The sequence below is a fragment of the Myotis brandtii genome, unplaced genomic scaffold, assembly GCF_000412655.1.
Source record: "Myotis brandtii unplaced genomic scaffold, ASM41265v1 scaffold34, whole genome shotgun sequence".
In the NCBI taxonomy this organism is placed as follows: domain Eukaryota; kingdom Metazoa; phylum Chordata; class Mammalia; order Chiroptera; family Vespertilionidae; genus Myotis; species Myotis brandtii.
Genome location: NW_005363098.1, coordinates 2,062,163 through 2,082,547, shown reverse-complemented (window position 1 = coordinate 2,082,547; position 20,385 = coordinate 2,062,163). Strand labels below are relative to the sequence as shown.

General features: G+C 39.5%; 1 protein-coding gene across 4 annotated transcripts in view; it reads left to right on the top strand.

The window, feature by feature from the left end:
- The window catches only part of LRBA (LPS-responsive vesicle trafficking, beach and anchor containing), a 566,714-nt gene that overhangs the window by 544,572 nt on the left and 1,757 nt on the right, over positions 1 to 20,385 (top strand). For all 4 annotated transcript variants that reach the window (XM_005871408.2, XM_014543868.1, XM_014543867.1 and 1 more), the window contains exons 54-56: positions 14,191 to 14,292; positions 15,823 to 16,019; positions 19,364 to 19,515. In XM_005871408.2, coding sequence (XP_005871470.1) covers positions 14,191 to 14,292; positions 15,823 to 16,019; positions 19,364 to 19,515 — 451 coding nt within the window. The remainder of the gene's footprint in view (positions 1 to 14,190; positions 14,293 to 15,822; positions 16,020 to 19,363; positions 19,516 to 20,385) is intronic.

The window sequence follows — 20,385 nt, the reverse complement described above, 5'->3', positions numbered from 1 at the left end:
GCTGAAGGCAGTAAAACAAAAAATGTGTAACCATTTAAAATTGTAATTCACAGAAGGCAAAAAAGGAAGCAGCTACCATTAAAACCAATCGCACACAGCTGCAGAAAAGAAATGGCTTTAGAAAAACACATTAAGAAGTAGGAAAAAACAATTAAAGGGACCACCTGAAAAATGAGAATTTAATTAAAATGATTATGACAACACTGAAAAGTTCCTGCAAAAATAGCTTTAGATTTTTACTTCATAAGGTGGAGCTTTTTAGCTGCTCTTAAATATTTACAGTTTCTTAATTTAGAGCAAGTTGCAATGTATTTGGCTAAGAAAGGATCGTGTTCTTGCTGATTACTTTACCTGAATCCTGCTGTACATCTGTCACTCAGCCCCAGGTTATGAAACAGTCTGAATACATTTAAGTCTATCATATTTTGGGTTGACTTCTTTGAGTTGTGCTTATTAAATGTATATTATATGTATGAAAGTGAAACTTTATAATTGAAAGCCAATACAATTTTAAAAAAAGTATTTGCAAAGTGTTTTATCAGAGCTGGTTCTGCTTTGTTTGTGTTTGGTTGGTGTGGTTTTTATTCAGTGAACCTCTACTATATATTTCTTATTTTAATCAAAGCACAGATCAGTCTCCATACAAATAGAATATAAAAAATAAGGCTGCAATGCTATGGATAACACAGTCTTTGTGATCAGATCAACTTTAATGTGTCTGTATGGGGGATAGTGTGTACATGTGTGTATTTCACATATTTATACAGACAGGTCCAGTTTATATATAACTATGATAACATTTTAAAATATGTAAACTTCAGGAATTTTTTTCACATTATTTTGAAAGGTGCTTCATGGTCTTTTCATTATGGACCCCTACATTCGGCTCATTCTCCTTTCTGGCCTTTTAGGATGAGTGACTACTTTCAATTTTTTTTTTCCTGTGTCTATAAATTCAGTTATTGAGATATACTAAGTTAACTCAGACAGACCTAGATTTGACATAGATAATAAATATACCATTTTGTTATTTATCGGAAAATATTTAAGAAGAACTTTCTCTTGCCTTAAAATAGTGCATGATGTTTCATGCACATATAGCAATCCAGACACAAGAACCTAATCGTGTTCATGTTATTAACAGTGTGTATTCTGAGAAGAAGCTAAAGGCTTACTAGCTAAAGCACACTTATAGGCAATAGTTGTTACATTTCATAGATATAAGTATATTTTAAAACTAGAAATATTCAGCTTTTCCATATGGGTGAAAAATGTATTTACATATTTAAATACCTTATGAATCACCCTAGAGGTGGCTTTTACATGCATGTTTTCTAAAAAAATAAATCAAGTAGGATTGGCCACATTCTGGAGTTTGGAGTAAAACAAATCTGAGTTGTAAGCTTTGCTGTGGTCCTTGTGTCTTGTCTGCAAAATGAAAGCAACAATGGGAACTAACTAAGGTGTTATCAGAAGCACTGGGTGCTTAGAGCAAATAAATCACCACACAAACACCATCATGTTGGCATTAGAGTATATATTATAATGTTATATTTTTCATAAAGCACTTCATCTATACCCTCTCATTGTCTGCAGTATGGTGGACATTAACTCCTAGCAGTGCTGGAAATGCAAAGAAAAAATAAAAGAATAACATAATAGCACAGCTAATAAAAATTTTAGAAAATTGTATGTATCTTGACTAAATTAAATTACCTTTCTCAAAGTGAACCTCGTCCTTTCTGGCCCTTTTCTAGCCTCTGATGTCCCAATTTAATTTTGCTTTAGCTTTGAAGGGTGGATCTGGGAGAAAGACAAATAGGCACTTTTTCATATAATGAGAATATCGCACATTAGAATAGAAAAATGAACAACCCAGTTAAAGCTTTTCAAAACAAAATGACGAGAGAGAGAAAGAAAGAGAGAGAGAGACATTTCACCGTGTGTTTTAAGGATTCATGCAAGCTGGTTCAGATTTTATAAGCCTCTGGCTCATTGATGGCTCCACGAAGCAGTCACCGAAGTCAGAGCCTTTCAGATGAGGAATTTCAGGCTGTGTTTATTCCTGTATTATATCTGTTGGATGCAGTGTAAGTGTTCTTTAAGAGATGGTCAGGCTTTTATATATATATAATTGCACTGTGGTCTATAAATGCACACAATGCCTCAACTTAAATTTTTGAATTTAGACTTTTCTTGCTTGAAGGGAAAATAGGTAAATTTAAAAAAAACTAGGGTGTTGCTTTTTAGGCATTTCATAGATCTTATTCAAGTATTTTGTGCACTTTTTATTTCAAAAATTACGAGAATAAGCTAATAATTTTACTTGCTGAGATCATAAGCTTACAGCATTTTCTATAAACCTTAGTGCTATATGTAAAGTTAATAGCTTTATTACTATTTTTTAAAATCATATTAATATGCATATTGGTTGGGCAAAGTCAGGCTAACTCTCTATGTGGTACAATTTGGGGTTTATGAAAGGATACGCGTGTTCTCTGAAATCTGGATTCTGTGGCAAAGCCTTGCTCGCCTGCACAGCAGAGAGGTGTTCTTCTCCGTCTGTTGTCTTGTGCGGGTTATCTCCTGTGGAATGCAGTTTCCCCAGGAAAAGAAAATTAACATAGGATTCCATTTAGTTGTGACTTTTAAAAATAAAATCAACCAAGAACATTTCAATGAAAGATGTTTTTGTTTGGAATCATATCTTTGCCCGAGCACTTTGTGTGTTTTTTGAACCAAATCTTGTCCACCAAAATGCTTTTCCTGAAATAATCCTTTTTCCTTCAAAATGGAGAAAATGCTGCCCAATACATTCAGTTGACAATTAAATATTTTAAAACTTTGAAATGATCTTACAAGCAAGATGAAAATTTCCAAAATCGTTATTTATCCACCATTTTATATTGTATTAATAGACCATAAAATTCAAATTAAATGCTTATTAAAAGTAAGTATTTAAGTATTTTTAGCTATCTGAGCGATTTTTTTAAAGCCACAGTTGATTAGTTTTAGAAGCAAATGGTTCCTGACTGTGAGGTTGTTGTGTAGATTTGTGTGTATAGTATTTTGGTAAAGTAGTTTTCCATTCTCACGTTCTGTTTTTGATTTGATTGAAAGGTGGCATTTTTTTTCCTCATTGCAATCAGACATGCTAATCTATGTCAGCTTTCTTCTTTATGGGCATGGCGTCTACTGAAAGAAAGAAAAAGCTAAGTTTTTTTTTCATAACACCGGGATTCTGTTCTTTAAGAATATTTCAGCACCGTTAATTAGAAAGAAGGTTTTATTAACCATAAGGCTAGCACTAACAGACCACAGAGCTGCTTTTTAAAGTACTGTATGCCATAGCTGCCCTGTTTTTTTTCTCTGTCTAAAACTTCATTTTGTTATACTCTCATCAATCACTTAAGTCATTACCGTAAATCCTACTGTTGTTAATTTTACTAGTATCACCCTAATGAGGCATTCTTGCTATAATTAAAAATGAATTCTAACTTTAAGGCATTCTAAATTTTTTTTAATGAATTTAGAATGATCTTGCCATATGAGCATAAATACCAGATATACATAGACTACTCATCAAGTCCATAACACTTGCCATATGAGCATAAATACCAGATATACATAGACTGACTACTCATCAAGTCCATAACTAAAGTAGTATCATCCAGGTGTGAAATATTTACTGGTTGCCTCTGTGCACATGTCTTATGCATATGTATTTTTGTGCACATATTGAGGAATTATGTTCTTTTTATCATAAAGCCTAATATGTTTTATTGAAGCCACTGATAAATCCTTATTCTTTGTCTTGCCAAAGTAAGGTTAGACTCACCACAAACTGTAGATGTCCTAGAGCACCATCTGCTGGATGCATTTGGGGACTTAATGTTAGTAAATTTGAAAATCAGCACTTGATAAGACAGGTGTACTTTGTTTTTAATTGCCTGTGATGTATTATTTATGGGACCCAAATGTCAAGATGTATGCATATGTGTTGAACCATAAGAATTTGTAAAATAACTCACTTTCTTCTTTCTTATGCCCCATGCTGACCTGGATTTGGAACTTGATAATATTTTGTTTAAGGAGAAAGTGAGCTAAATATATGCCCAGTGAAATAAAGCATCACAGTTTATCATGAGATTTAAATTCTTATTGACCCCAGGTCTTTAGTAAGCTATAGTTGGAGAAAATTCTTTGGATGATATTTTAACTTTAGGTTCCTTACGTTCACTAAATTCTGAATAGAAAAGCAATGTTTGCAACAAGTAGCCTTTTTATACCTTGGATGTGACTCTTGATCTATTCTTTTGTCAACAACATGAGTTTTTGTATGTCTCATCGGGAGCTTTCCTGTAGCCCTATTTTTGGTGTGTACCTTTGAACAAACACTGAGACTGCCCTTGTTTTTCTTCCTTGAAGAATTCATCAAGTAGGGTTTGAAACAATACGTTGGCAGTGTTCGAGTTCAGGTGACATTAAAACTACGTCTATGAAATTCTCCAGAAGGTCCAGGATGTTTAGTGCTCCATGATGTAATGCAGGCCCTCAAGTTCCAGCAAAACAACTCTGTATTTACTGCTTGTAACTAATAGTAGATGTGGTAAAAGGAATTATATTCATATGGCAAATGAATACAACCTTAATGTGCACCATATGCAGAGTGGCGGGGTGATGTGCCAATATATCACATTTATTTACCTTGTTTAGTTGCAGAGAAAAAATGACTATACCATTCAGCCCGTAGACTATAGCCATATAAATATGAGAACAGAAGAACTGATGATTTATGCCCTCAAGTTGAAGCTGAGTGTCTTCATATGTAGACTCTCATAGTGCCACACCAAAGAAAGCTGTTTGTCTAATACTATATGCTCAGATAGGAAATTTAATTTCAAACAAGTGCTGGAATTAATTTAAGAAGGTACAGATTCCCTTTAGTCAACTAAGTATTGTTGTATAGGCTCTCAAAGAAAATTTTGAATGTCTTCTTTCATTTAATTGGGACTGAATATACTCTGAAATTGTAAGCTACTTCCTCCCTCCTTTTCGCCTAAAGCTGGGTTCTTCTTCTTTTAGAATATTGTAAAAGTGCATGCGTGTGTGTGAGAGAGACATTATTGTAGAACTACTAATGATAGATTTAATTAATACCTCCTGGAAAAACATATTAGACTGACTTTATCACCTTCCCCAAAGTTGGCCTCATTAGAGAAATTATATGGCAGCTTTGGCCATATGTACCTCATATTACACTTTAGTTATTCCTGAGGATTTATGAAAAGAGACCTATTTTTATAGGAAAGTAAGTACTTAAATGCCTCTGTTGATTTCTTTTATAAAACAGCAATTGCCCTATCTTTTAAAGTTATTTTTGTTGCCTTCAAATAGGTTCAATCCGACTTTTGATTTTGGATTTGAAGTGTTCCTAGATAGAAAAAATCCTCAGAAGCCATTTTCCCCCTCATGGCTTAGGGCTTCATGACTGTTGATCTTTTTCGCTTACAGTCTTGTAGTTTGTAACTTTCTACACCTTAGAGATTGCTTTATTTCCTTGGGGTGAGTGGGGTCAGGATGTTTTCTGTTTTTATTAATTGATATGTAATTGACGTATAATATTAGTTTCAGTTGTGCAACATCCTGATTCGATACATGTATATATTGCAAATTGATCACCACAGTATGTCTAGTTAACATCCATCACCACACAGTTACAGATTTTTCCTTTTCATGAGAACTTTTAAGATCTACTTTCAGCAAATTTCAAATACGCAGTACAGTGTTGTTCATTATAGCCACCATGCTGCCCATTACATCCCCAGGACCTATTTATTGTGCAAGTGCAGGTTTCTACCTTTTGACTGCCTTTGCCAATTTTCCCTACCCCCATCTTTAGCAACCACCAGTCTGTACTCCGCATCTAAGAGCTTTTTTCTTCTTCTTTTTTTTTTAAGATTTCACAATAAGTTTGATTCTATGGTATTTGTCTTTTTCTGTCTGACTTCCTTCGCATAATGCCCAGGTCTATCCAGGTTGTCTCAAATGGCAGCTTTTCCTTTTTTATTGTTGCTGCACAATATTCCATTGTGTACATAAACCACATTTTCTTTATACATTCATCCATCGCTGGGCACTTAGGTTGTTTTCATGTCTTGACTATTGTAAGTAATGCTGACTAAACATGGGGGTGCAGATATCTTTTCAAGTTAGTGTTTTTGTTTCCGTTGGATAAATACCCAGAAGTGGAATTGCTGGATCATATGGTAAATCTACTTTTAATTTTCTGAGGAACCTCCATACTGTTTTCCACAGCGACTGCACAGCTTACATTCCCACTAACAGTGCACAAAGGTTTCTTTTTCTCCACATCCTTGCCAGCACTTGTTATTTCTTGTCTTTTGGATAATAGCCATTCTAATAAGTGTAAGGTTATATCTCATTGTGGTTTTGATTTGCGTTTTCCTGATGATTAATTATGTGGAACACCTTTTATGTACCTGTTGGCCATCTGTAGGTCTTCTTTGGAACAATGTCTGTTCAGAAACTCTGCTCATTTTTTAAACAGATTGGGGGGGGTGGTTGTGTGTGTGATGGGTTTGGTTTTTTTGTGTGGGTTTTTTTTTGTTTTGTTTTTTTTTTGCTGAATTGTATGAGGTCTTTAGATATTTTGGATATTAGCCCCCTTATCAGATATGTGATTTGCAAATATTTTCTCCCATTTCATAGGTAGCTTTTTCATTTTTGTTGGTGGTTTCCTTTGCTGAACAGAAGCTTTTCCATTTGATTTAGGCCTCACTATTCATTTTTTGCTTTTGTTGTCTGCTTTTGGGATCAAGTCCAGAATGTTTCTAATAGCTAAAGATGTGAAAACCCTCTATAATTCTCACTAGTGCCTTACTTATGTATCTTTAACAAAGGAACCTTTAAAATGTTAAGGAGGAGCCCTGGGTGGATAGCTCAGGTGGTTGGAGCATTGTGCCGTGCACCAAAAGGTTGTGGGTTCGATACCAGTTAGGGCACATACGTAGGTTGTGAGTTTGATCCCTGGTTGGGGCACGTACATATGGGAGGCAACCTATCAGTGTTTCTCTCTCACAATGATGTTTCTCTCCCTCTTCCCCCGCTCCTTCCTTACTCTCTAAAATCAATAAACATATCCTCAAGTGAGGATTAAAAATAAAATGTTAAGGAGGACATATTACAAAGAATATTATGTGACTTGGGTATTTAGGATAGATAGATTAAAAAAATAGTTTTTACTTTTAATTACTATTCATAAAAAGCTTAATTTTGTATATCAACAAATATGAATAAGATTGCATATCAGTAACTGTTCTATCTGCATTCTTTATTGGAGGCAGAATTGTATAGTGTTTATGTTAATAGAAACCCATATACAGCTACAGAAGCTGGGTGAAAATATGCATCATTCTATTGCTCCTGCTTCCTGGGTGCTCACTACATGCCAGGCGCATTCTCAGCACTTTACACACCAGCTCATTAATCCTCATAGTGGTCCTGTGTGGTGACTACTGTTTCCCTTGCTTTATAGCTGAGGCACAGAGGGATTATAAATATGCCTTTACGTTTCCCCCTGACCTTGAAGCTCCTGCATCTTACTCTAACTATAAAAACTTGCCCAACAAGGGTCACAGAGCTAGCAATGCTGGAGGCTGAATTCAAACTCAGGTCTGGAAGCCATTGGCACCATTCTTAACCACTTAAAAGGACTGTCAGCTGTAGACAGTTTGGTGCAACCCTTTCACTAAAGCTCTCTCAGTATCTGCAAAGGACAATACAGAGATAATTTTGTTATACTGTGTTCTTATGTTAGTATTTGTTATGATAGGATTTTGTTGTTTTTTTAATATTGCACATTAAGAGTTATAACTTTGCCTGTACAATTATAGATACATATCTACACAAACCCATTTTCTAATGTAGTCTTAGAGGATGATTCCATTGTCATAAACTATATATATGCATATAAACTATATATTACATATGTAATATATAATTATATATCATAGAGGAAGAGAAAGATTATAAACCAAGAGGAAGGGGAAGACTTGGTGGAGATAGAATGAATAGAACAAATTTCAAATAGTTTCTCTTTGCATAATTACAATATAGTATTATAATGCCCATTGAAAAATTAGGAAGTACAGAGAACAGACTGACAACTATTAGAGGGGAGTAGTTTTGAGGGCTAGATGCAAAAGCTGAAGGGATTAAGAAAAGAAAAAAAAAACCCTCATAGACAGAGGCAATAGTATGGTGATTACCAGAGGATTAAGGGGGTTGCGGGGAGGTAGAAGAGAAGGTATAGGGGGGATAAATGGTGACAGAAGGAGACTTGACTTTGGGTGGTAAACACACAATACAAATGATGTATTATAGACCTGTATACTTGAAACCTATTTTATTAACCAATATCACCCCAATAAACTTCTCAAAATTTGAAACAGAAAAGAAAAATTAGGAAGTTAATGGGACAGGTTTAAGAAACATTTAATAGCTAACCTCATTTCCACTTCAGAAAAGTCTTTTTTTTTTCTTGATTTACTATTATGATGAGTCACATGAGAAAGCTTAGTATTCAGTTTTTACATGATATTTATTCTCAATGAGTCCTCTCAAGTAATCAAAATATAATTAAAATGGAGCAAAAGGCATCTGTAAAACAGAAGTATCCATCTTTAGGAAATGACTGGCATATAGTAATGTATAATACTTAGATTTTAAAAAAATACATATACTTGATAACTTTATTTAGATTCTTAAACATTTTCTTTTATTTATTTTATTTTTAATTAAATTTATTGGGGATGACATTGGTTAATAGGATCATATAGGTTTCAAGTGTACATTTCTTTGGTATATCATTTGTATATTGCTTTGTGTGCCCACCTCCCAAAGTTAAATCATCTTCCATGACCATATAATTGGTCCCCTTTACCCTTTCTACCCCACTCCACTCCCTTCCCTCTGGTAACCGTATTTTCTTTCAACATGAGTATTCTATTGAAATGATTTTTTTTAACAAAGCCAGGTTTCATGTTTTGTTTTTACCTCTCTAAGAGATCAGATGCTATTAGGTTTTACTGTGGGAAATTATATCAGTTGTGTGGGGGGTTCTTTTGAAGACTTTATTGATGTTAATTTTGTATAAAAATTCAGCTGTAATAGTTTGGACTTCCGTAATAGTCAGTGCAGCTTTTGGACATTTCCAATTACAGAGATATATGTAATTTGCAGGTTTACCGGAAGGTCGACAAAACCTGATCAGTGACCATTTGAAATCAAGTTACTTACAAATGCAGGCCACATTTTATTCCCCGCCTTGTTTCCATAGTACATTGCACAAAATATATACCCAATAAATGTTACTAAGTGAATGGATGAGTGAAGGAATGAATGAATTAACAAAGGAGATGTGTTAGCTTCTGGCACAGGAATCTCTAAACTAAGCATTAATTGGAAGAACTAATTTTATTTCTACAAAAATAAGAATAAGGAAATGTTAAACCGTGCTTCATTTTATAATTGGTGGTATAAAATATTTAAACTGCTAATGAGAACTTTGCAATGCACTGTAAGGTAATGTAATTTTCATAAGACTGAGATGATGCCAGAAATACCAAAAACTTCATTCATTTTTAAAAATGTAATTCAAAATTTGCCAGAAATCTGTGTCAGGTCTATTTTTACCTGGATTATTAGTCCCTTTTGCCTTAATGGAAACAGAGCCTTTGAAATATTTTTCTCATCGGATATTTATGAGCAGGATACTAAATAAATTACTGTCTCTTCTTCTCTCAGGTATAACTGTAAGTAGTTCAGAGTCCATTTGATGGAGAAATACACTTAGTATTATGAGGGCACCAAAGAAACACATTTAATAAAAACATTTGTTATTCTACCTAATGGTGTAAACATTTCACCTGGTATTTTAAAGCACAGATCCAATATCAATGTTAACTGATCATATGGAGATCTTGTCAATGCAGTGGGTTGTTACAACAATATATAAGTTACTGCTGATCCTTAGTGTTGTGCGCGGAGCAAAGCACATCTGTAAAAACCGGTGCGTCCTGGTATCAGTGGCGGGATTCGGCCTGTCTTTAATCTCCTTTGACTTGTTCATCTTCCTTTAAGGCCGTCCATAAAGATGCGCCGAGCATCCCTTTCAGCCTTTGGTGGATTTGCACCAGTGGTCATAAACCTGCTCTCGGGACAAAGACCCCCTTTCCTTTGAAGTAATTGCTCAAGCTTTTCAAGGCAGTCCAAGAGTCTATCCTCTTTCTCTTTTTATTTTTCTTTGAGATGAGTTTGACATGTAGCCCCTTAAACTAGCATCAAGATAAATTTTTCTCTCGGCTTTATTGAAAGCCATGACGATTTTTCAAGCACTAAGACTTTAAAAGGTTCTTAAGGGGATCTGCTCCGCTTTGTGATCTAGCTTTCAGTGGATCCTGCTATCTCAGCCAGCAACAGTGGGACTTTTGGTATCCATTAACTACTGCAAACTTTTATCAAAGAATTCGCCTGATATTTTCCAGAAGACTTTTTCCCCTCTTGTTCTTTATTTGGTTTGGAGACGTCAGTGAGAGATGGTGATAGCTTTGGGGGTCTTTGAAAAAGTAATATGTGGCCAGTATTGTCTTCCTGGAGCTGATTTCCCCCTCGGTAGTAAGTCTGTGGGCTGACAAGTAGTCGGGAGGGGCAGTCTAGGTGGGTGCTGCAGTGAGCATGAGTTATATGGTTTCTAGATTTTGTTTCTAGGCTTTGCAAGCAGAAATATACACAGATATGTAGGGTTTTGCCTTTCTTTTCTGTGGGAGGTGATTGCTTGGGCTCTGGGATCCAGGTGATGTATAACCGTGTAACTACAGAGGAATCAATTCTGAGCCACATATACCAGTAGGTCTGTGTTCTGCCTCTGAGTATGCCCTCTACCCTTAGTAGCTTCAGTATAAGAAGTTCCCGAAATACCTGGCAAACTTAAACAGTTTGAACCTGTTGGGTTTAAATCCCATATTATAGAATTCTATTCACTATAGTGAAATATTAATATTTAGAACATTTGGCTTCTTTGCATTTATAAAAATCCACAAGTATTTATTTTGAACAGAGTTTTTGATGAGAAAATAAAAAGAACACTCAATTTACACAGCAGATAATAAGGGAATACAAAGTCCGTTTTTAAGCAAGACTGAAAACAGCTTTTCTTAGGGAAAATGCTGTTTCTTCTTATGTTGTCATATGTGGATTTTTAAAGGCCATTAATGTGTGTTTCCTAAAGGGAGGGAAGTTAAGTAGCACAATCTTTTTACTGGAAATTCAGTGAGTGTTTGTGAAACCAGTTACCTGAGAAGAACCCAATGATTATAAGTCTGCCCTTATGCTTTTAATTTGTTGTTTTTCTTTTCCTTCCCTTTTTTTTCCCCCCTGTATTTCCTGAACTGTCTGACCTGCTTCCTGGGTTAGAGAACATTTTGCCAAACTTTGAAGCCAACATCGTAGCATTGAACAGTTCTTTATTTAGAGATTGGGCCTAGGAAAAGAAAAAACCTTTATTCTGTTTTGAAATTTCATCGTATGTGTGTAGAGGCAAACATGATTGGTATAGCGTGGATTATTGGAAACTAGTATTTTGCAAGTAGAGCATATTTATTAAAATTTTAATTATGAGTTTATAGAAAATAATGCTTATACCTTAACTCACTTTATGGGGTTAATTGGTAGGCTTTATAGTCATAGAAAATTCTCAATATTCGAACTGTTTTGCATGAAAGAAATAGTTGTCAGCAATATTCTCACTTCCTCCCCATGTTCCTGAGAAAGTATTCTTCGCTCTAGGAAAAGAAAAGTTAGCCTTGACATGCTTAGGTGATAGTGTTCTCTGGGTCTGCCATTACCCATCTGCCCTGTGTTTACTTTGGTTGACACTTAGGTTGTTTTCAGTTGCCATCCGTTTTCCTTCAAACCTTAATTTACCACTAAGGAATTCCAAGACAATTCAAATTAAAACACAAATCTCACTCCCCCTCCCCCCCTTAAAATGGTTGACTTATGAAAACAGAAGAGTAATCACTGAAAATGTATGCCTTAGATCTTAATGATTTTAATTCTTGATTTTAAATAAGTTGCTGATATAATTAGACATTAGTTTCAAAAATAACATTGTAGGTATTTTTGTGGAATGTAGAGCATCTTGGGAAAGGGAGGAAGCATGAATGAGGGTGAAAGTATTGGTAACTTTAAAAATACATAACACCTATTTCTCATTTCTGTAGCAAGACTTATCTCTAACAGAAAATTAAGCAATTCAGATTGGCTTAAATTATGTGTTTCTTTTCTTAAAAATTTCCCCAAATTTGTCTACTTTTTTCAGGGGGAAAAAAAAAGTTGTCTTTGTGACAGATTCTTTCTTGTTTGGAAAAATGTCAAGTAAACTTTGTAATTAAGGTAGGGTTCCCTCCCCAGAGGAGTTTTGAAACTTGGAATCAAATCAACCTTCTTATTCTCCTTTGCTTTTTCATAGGTTTTTTGAGGTCTCCCTTTATCACTAAGCAGGTCAGCCAGCTCCAGGTCAGGCCACACGCAGCAGGCCAGTGTGGTGCAGTTTGCTATGCTGCAGTCTCACTCACAGGGACCCATGGTCACCAAAAGCCACGGAGGACACTGTGGACACAGCTGTCATTGTGTCCTCCAGTGACATGCGGTAGTGATTATGTGTAATGACAAGATGTGAAGTAACTGCAGGCTCCGGGGGAAGTGTCTTCATAGTAGACACTCTTCACCTGCTTCTGGTCATGGATACCCGTGCATTCAGTGAAACCTATCTCCCCACTCCCCCATCCTTCCAGAAAAAACATGGGCATGTACATACATTTTGCATGAAATTTCAGAGAACCCATGGACCCATTGTAAAAACCACTGCTTTGGAGTGAAATGTGTTTGCCTTTTCAAGGACATTAGGATCCTGCTGGATTTTCCCTGACCCACCAGGTCTCTCCTCAGTGTGACTGTACCAAGGACAGCCACATGTCTGGGTTAGAATGACAAGTTACTCTTCCCTGCAGAGTTCCACAGCTGGTGGCAGTGACCTACTTTCTAAGCGCATTTGTCCCATTTCGATTATTCAGTATTATTTCTCAATAATACTGTGAAACCAGCCAGGTCAAGGAAATCTAAGAATGCTGACACCCTGCTCCCGACAGTCCCACTTGTAAAGGCTTTTGTGTCTTGGTTCTTAGTGACTATAGAAATAAAGGGCTCGTTTAGTCTTAAAATAGTATCTTTGGGCTATGGAATTCAGTTTATCCTTGTGGCTCAGCATGAATCAAGCCACAAACGAAGCCCATCTTTGTTTTCCTTTTCTGTGCTGGGGCCAGTCATGGTGTGGGTTCCTTATCAGCCAGTTTTCTCTTTCGCTTGTGACCGAGGTACAGGATGGCTCCTCCTACCTGTGAGGATGCTCTGCAGTAGCTCCCGTTACTTGGGTACCCCTCCTCTGTCCTCTTCACCGCCTCCCTGATTTTTAAGCACTACCAGTAGAATTACATGTAGGAGCTTTTTTCTCTTTGTTTTTTGACTGAATCATAGAGAAATATACTCCGAGATTTATATATGAGGAACATACATATGCTTAGTAAAGATGGTAGATATTTAAGAGGGGCTGCCTTGAGACACCAGGAATCCTACTCAGAACTGTCTTCCTTGTGGCGGGGTCTCGGTGGCCCACAGAGGAGGAGGAGGAGGAGGAAGAAGGAGAAAAGGCGGCTGCTTCTCTTTGAAATGTGAATCAAGCCTAAATCCCTACTTTTATAGTCATCCATCCATAAATCATCTGATCAGGGGGCTTATATTTATATTGGGAGAGTACCTGAGGCATTTTATAATGCAGATTTCTGACTTGCTTTACCCTGAGGTTTCAACCATTGCTGCCTGATAATTACATAAGGATTACACATTTAACGTGTGGTCCTCACAATATAACATATAGTTTGGATCTGGTTCTAAAATAGGGTTTTTGGACAAATTCCAAAACTATAAGTAAAAGATTTAGCCATTATGGGAATTAGGAACAAGTTGCTGATCATTTCATCTGAGGAGAGGGAGATAATCCCCTGCGTGAACTTGAATTAATTTGCCCTTTTTATCTCTCTTTTCCTGAAGGTGGGACCACCACCCCACGGGCCATTTTGACTGGCCATGACTACCCGATCACCTGTGCTGCCATCTGCGCTGAGCTCGGCCTGGTCCTGAGTGGCTCTACAGGTAAGTTAGTGGCACTGCCATAAAACATGTGCTGTTTGCTTTCATTCGGGGGTAAGGATGAGGACTATTTAGGATTAGCATCTAGCTCCAGCCACATTTCAGTGTTTTTGTATCTGAGCATCAAATCTAAAATAATGCAATAGAGGACACCTAGACCTGTCTCCTCGTTATAGGCTGGTGGGGTGGTAGGGATGAGGACTATTTAGCATCTAGCTCCAGCCACATTGCAGGTGTGCAATGTTCACTAGTAGCTACCATATTGGACAGCACACATGGTTCTGTTTCACGGCAGGAAGTTCTGTTTCACAGCCTTGCTCTAAGCAGTGGGGCTGGAACAAGGGACATCTTTGTATGTTTGTTTACTCTTCGGAACTCTGGCTGGGCTGCCTCCATCTCACACCTGAATGGAAGCGCCTGACCCATCTGTTTTAACTTCCAAATCCCAGGTCTAGTCAGGAATCAGGATGGCACCAGGAATGGAGTGGAAAGGTACTTAACTGGTCTGCCCGGAGGTTTGTCCTAGCAACATCAGCATATATTTAGACCAAAGATACCAAGCAGGCATTCCAAGAGCACATGCTCGGAACACACAAAAACGCTCATCTCATGGGGAAGCTTGGAGTATTTGAGTCACCTTATCTATGTTTTGAACTATAATACTTAGTCTAAGTAACAAGACTTATTAAATAGTCAATGGATTGTGTTTTTAAATGTTTTTAGCTGGTCCAAACATTGAAACACTAATGATAATAGCAAAAATTCTATACCGACTGGAATTTTTACCTTCTAATGCCCAACAGTGTCACATATCCTTAGCTAGCATGAGGTTTTGGACTAGATGTGATTCCCATTAGCTATGTAAATAAACCTGTCATACTGCATTCCTAGCTTTGCACTGAGGTGTGGGACCATGCACGTGACTGTACAAGCTAAAACCAGCAAAGTGAGTTTAATAATCAACAGGGATTTTATGATTGGTCTATGACATTTTTAAGAATGTTCTCAAAACATTAAAAATTCTTTATACACACATCTGCATACATACACGTACTTATATATGGACATGAAAAAGTAGGAAAAACACACATTTACTTATTAGCATACTGTCATTTAAAACAGAGAATTCATGTGTTTTCTTTGTGAGGACCTTCTCAAGAGCAGTGCTTGCCGCTTTCTCTTCATAGAATAGGACGCGGAGTGAGAACCTGCCAACCTGACCAGTTCTCACACTCTGTGCCTTCAGGGCTCCTTTAACAGGAAGGTCTTTGCTGGCTTCACTCCTGGCCTAATGATTTCATAGAGTAACTTGCACGTATGTGACTCAGCTCTCTCCTCTCCCAAGGGCAAGGTGAGACTGCCGGCATGCACAGGGAATTCTGCACAGTGGCACTGGGAAGATGTGTCATTCTGAAGGCTTTCTGTAACGGCACTGCAGTTCTGGGATGCCCTTTGACCTGTGCTCACGATTCATTCGCAGTGGGCTGTTCCCACCTTAAAATGAATCTTGCGTTTTGTTTCCCCCTTTCTCAGAAGGACCGTGTCTCATACATTCCATGAATGGAGACTTGTTAAGGACTTTGGAGGGTCCTGAAAACTGCCTGAAACCAAAACTCATCCAGGCTTCGAGAGAGGGCCACTGCGTCATATTTTACGAGAACGGGTTCTTCTGTACATTCAGCGTGAACGGAAAGCTGCAGGCCACCATGGAAACAGAGGACAACATCCGGGTGAGTGCCACTCAAACTCTTCAGGATTTGAGATACTTACCTCAGGATGGCACGTGGGGAGGGGAGAGAGTTCCTTAAAGAAACCCCTGTTGAGTTGCTGAGATTCTCTTTTCCATGCACCCCGCAACCCCACAACGAGGCAGCATTCGGAAGAGGCCATGTAGAAACCCCTGTTGAGTTGCTGAGATTCTCTTTTCCATCCACCCCGCCAACCACGGCATGTCCCAGCCGTGCCGACCGTATTGCTCGGTGTGGGAGCCCTCAGCTGGAAAGGCTGGCTTAGATCTCTTGGGGCCATTCTGGGTGGCTTGCCAGGGCACGGGCTCAGTGTTTTTGTATCCGAGCATCAAATCTAAAAGAATGGAACAGAGGACACCTAGACCTGCCTCCTCGTTATAGGCTGGTGGGGGTGAGGACTATTTAGGATTAGCATCTAGCTCCAGACTTGACTTCTCGTGGATGATAAGACCCAGTCTTGCCAAGGTGACAGAGTTGGATTTCACATTGTGATTTGAATTAGGCAGACATTTTCCCGTTTTGCTGTGAAGAAACGGTAATGCTAGTGGGCCTTCCAGGGTTTCACTTCCTCTTCAAGACAGGGCTCCCTCCCTCAGGACGAGGTGGAGAAGGGGTTTGCAGGTCCTTGTCTCACCTGGGCCTCCTGGTGAGGCTCAGGGTGAGTGTGATGGGAAGCCTGTGCCCGCTGGGTGTGGTTTTAGCTGAGCCTGGACATTTATCCACTGTTGCTCCTGACCAGGGCAGCTTAGATGACACAATGCTCCCCTTCTGATCACCCCTTCTCACAAGTAAAACCCTAACTATAGATTCCATGATGAACTCAAGGGCACTTGCTGCTCCTTTATTCTGGGATGGCTTTCTTAATTCAGTAAGTAGCGTGGGTCTCTCTCCACATGTCCACGCTGCATCCGCCTCTGCCACAAAGGCAGGCGGGGACTCTCACTCTGCTTTCATTTCCCCTCCTCCCCATAGCACTTCATTTAAACCAAGTACCCATCAGAGGGTTGCCTTTCCTCTTTGGAATAATAATGCTGATCATCTGTCGCTCTGAGTTGCGATTATAGTGTCAGCTACACTAATAAATCTGTAAAATCATTTGAAATCCCCGGCTGGCTAACAGCTTCTGGGGCTCGTCAGGACCGAAGGCTCTGGAAGTGCCTGGAGGCGGTGGTGGGGCTTACTGCAGACTGTTTGTTTACACTAGTTTTCCTCTCTATCCTATAGCCATTGCTTTTTCTCCTCTAATATTTCCCACTGGGTTTCAAGCTTAAACAATCCATTGCTTTTCCACCAGCACTTTTGTACTTTATCACACTAATTGTAAGTGGTGGCACTCTGTGATTAGTAAGCTTGCCTGGCAGGGAGAAGGAGAGTGGATAAAAGAGGAAAGATGAAGAGAAACAAAAGGAGAGTGTAGTGGAGAGAGATGAGAAGAGAAAGGAAAGGAGAGCATAGAGGAGAAAAAGCCGAGAGAGGAAGAGTGAGGTGAGGCAGAAAGAGGAGAGAGTAGTAGAGAAGGGGGGGAGGACCCAGACAGCAGGCACAGTGCTGGAGACCCTCTTACTTACAGGCCTGATTGGTGTGCTCACCCCCAGCGCAGCACTCGGGATTTCAGAGGGTGAGGTGAATGAACATCTCTGAGCCCACTGAACCCGAGTCTCAACCCCTCCTGGTGCTGAGGCATGTTAACTTTGAGATCTCCCTGGGTGTTGGTCTGGATGGAAGGTAGGGCGCTGCTCAGGAGAAATGGACAAGTCCTTCCCGGGAAAGGCCGAGAAGACATCTTCTCCCTTACTCAAATGATCTGGATGCTGATGAATGGATGGTCCTAAAAATCCAAGTTTAAAGTAATTCCAAACAAAACTAGGATTAGAGATTCTCTACTAAAACAGAGTTAAAGATTAATGGTTTTAATTTATGTTTTTATATAGCGCTTACCCAGTAAAAAGCCTCAAGCATAAAACTCAAGTGAACCACAACCAGAAGGTTAATGGATTTTCATCAGCTGGATTCTATAAGTGTAGCAAATGATTACCTGTCCCAGGCTCCTTTGCAGGTCCTGACCCTCGGAGACGGCCACTCGTGAAATGAGGGGAGGCAGAGGATATTGACTTTTACTTACTTTGAGAAATCTTACTGTTCACATTTGGTTTAGATTTGGAGAATACTTCTTATATGTAACTACCTTCCACACTTGGGTTTTTATATCTTAGATTTTTGTGTTCGTGAGAGTAAGCCATATTTAAGAGACCACTAAAAGTTGGCATTTAAGTGAATTGAATGGCTATGAGACAATCCTTACGAAGGTTTTTAAAAAATTGGCAAAGAGTAGATTAAAGACTTAAGGCAACTATACGGAAACTCTGAGCATAAATACATTTATCAGAAGTTAGATGTATCCTTTCGGGCTTGCTAGCACAGTATTCCCAGGCCCATGGTGTCCGGGCGGATGGATCACAGATGGTTGCAGTAACTTATAGAACTCTGTGTCCCCTCCCTAAGAAAGGCGATGGATCTTACTAAGCTAGGAAACGAAGGTTCGGAGGGCAGTGGAGATAGGATTAGCTCCAGGGGTAGGAAGGACAAACAGTAAATATGGTGGGCTTTGCAGGCTCTGTATTCTGTTGTGAGAGGAGCCATAAACGAGCGGGTGTGGCTAAGTTCCAACAACCCTTGTTTATGGGCACTGAAATGTGGAATGCATATCATTTTCCACCTGTCATGAAATATTCTTTTATTTTTCTCAACCATTAGAAAATGTAGACAGTCACATAACAACAGGCACTGGTCTGCCTTTGCCCCATTTTACAGGATGGAAGGATAAATTCCGCGTCTGCCCTGGGCAAGAAGAAAATGCTCAGCCTGGGGGTGTGAGTACCTGGGAGTCCTGGTTCCTACCACATTGTCCTCCCCCTGCTGTGAAGGCCCTGCAGGCAGCAGCATTTTACTGGGGACACGTGTCAGGAGCTCTCTCTGCCTGGCCTTGGCCTTGGTACGAAGCGTGCCTAGCCCATCCCCAGGATCCTGCAGAGTGCTGGTCCCAGTCCACGACACGCAGCTCTGAGAGGCATCCGTAGCACTGGAAGCGTCTGCCGCCTCGTCCTTAAAGAGGAAACACAAGAAAACTCACGCAGGGCCTAACTGTCCATTTGATTTTGAAAAATAGCAAGTTTCCTGAGACTCCCGATTTCCTAAAACTCAGGAGCCCACATGGTCTCTCCCTTCTCCCTACGCTGCAGTAGCTGCTGTTGCGTAGGAATTCATCAAACTCAGAGGTGAAATTTCCCTACAGCCACATCTCACCTGAACGTTGCTTTGTCTCACAGGCCATCCAGCTGAGCCGGGACGGGCAGTACCTGCTCACAGGAGGAGACAACGGTGTGGTCAAGGTCTGGCAGGTGTCTGACCTCAAGCAGCTCTTTGCCTACCCAGGCTGCGATGCTGGGATCCGGGCCATGGCCCTGTCTTACGACCAGAGGTAACACTGCAGTCAAGTCTGCTGATGGTGGCTTAAAAGCAGCCGCGGGAATTTAAGTGGGCTGGGCTGTGGAGGTCACCTGAGCAATGAAGAGAGCCAATGAATAGTGGGGTTTCCTTTCTGATGGCACAACCCCGTGGACAAAGGCTGACTGCTCCATGAGTAGAAAGACATAAGTAACACAGGCTCCGGTCACATCTCAGTTAAGCCTTTTGTGTTTCTTAAAGTACCTTTAATGCAAAATGCCTGGGTCTCTGTTCATGAGAATTCCTACACGCTCCCAAGTGGTAAATTTGGGGGTGATAATTTTTATCTGGTTTCCTATTGCCTCTTAATAGACAGTCACTCATTTTAGTTCCTAATTGTTTTTGTGTGGCAACATTTTCCCTGAAAGCCACCTTTTGGCATACACGTCAGTGGCCTTAGGTCCACTCACAGTGTTACACTAGTACAGCTGCCACCACTCCACTATGTTTAGTGAACTTTTCGACTCTCACACATCTCCGTGTGGACTGAGCTTTCTGTGGAGATCTAGTGCCCTTGTCTCTCCTCAGGTTTTGACTTGAAGCCAGTTTGTTTCCTCATTACTGTTTGCAGGGAATGTCTTTTTCCATCCTTTCACTCTCAGCCTATTTGTCACTAGGCTTAAAGTGAGTCCCTTATAGACAGCACATATTTGATCATGTTTAGCTGAGCTTGTGTAGCGACGTTAGTTCCTGATTTTGCTGTGAAGTGGTAGGGAGGATACTGAATAGGACCTCCGAGGCCTGGCTCAACCAAACCGTCCAGAGGAGCTCACCCCTGCGCAGGGACAGGAGAGCAGTCCCCCCCCCCCCCCCCCCCCCAACCCCCCCCCCCCCACCACCACAC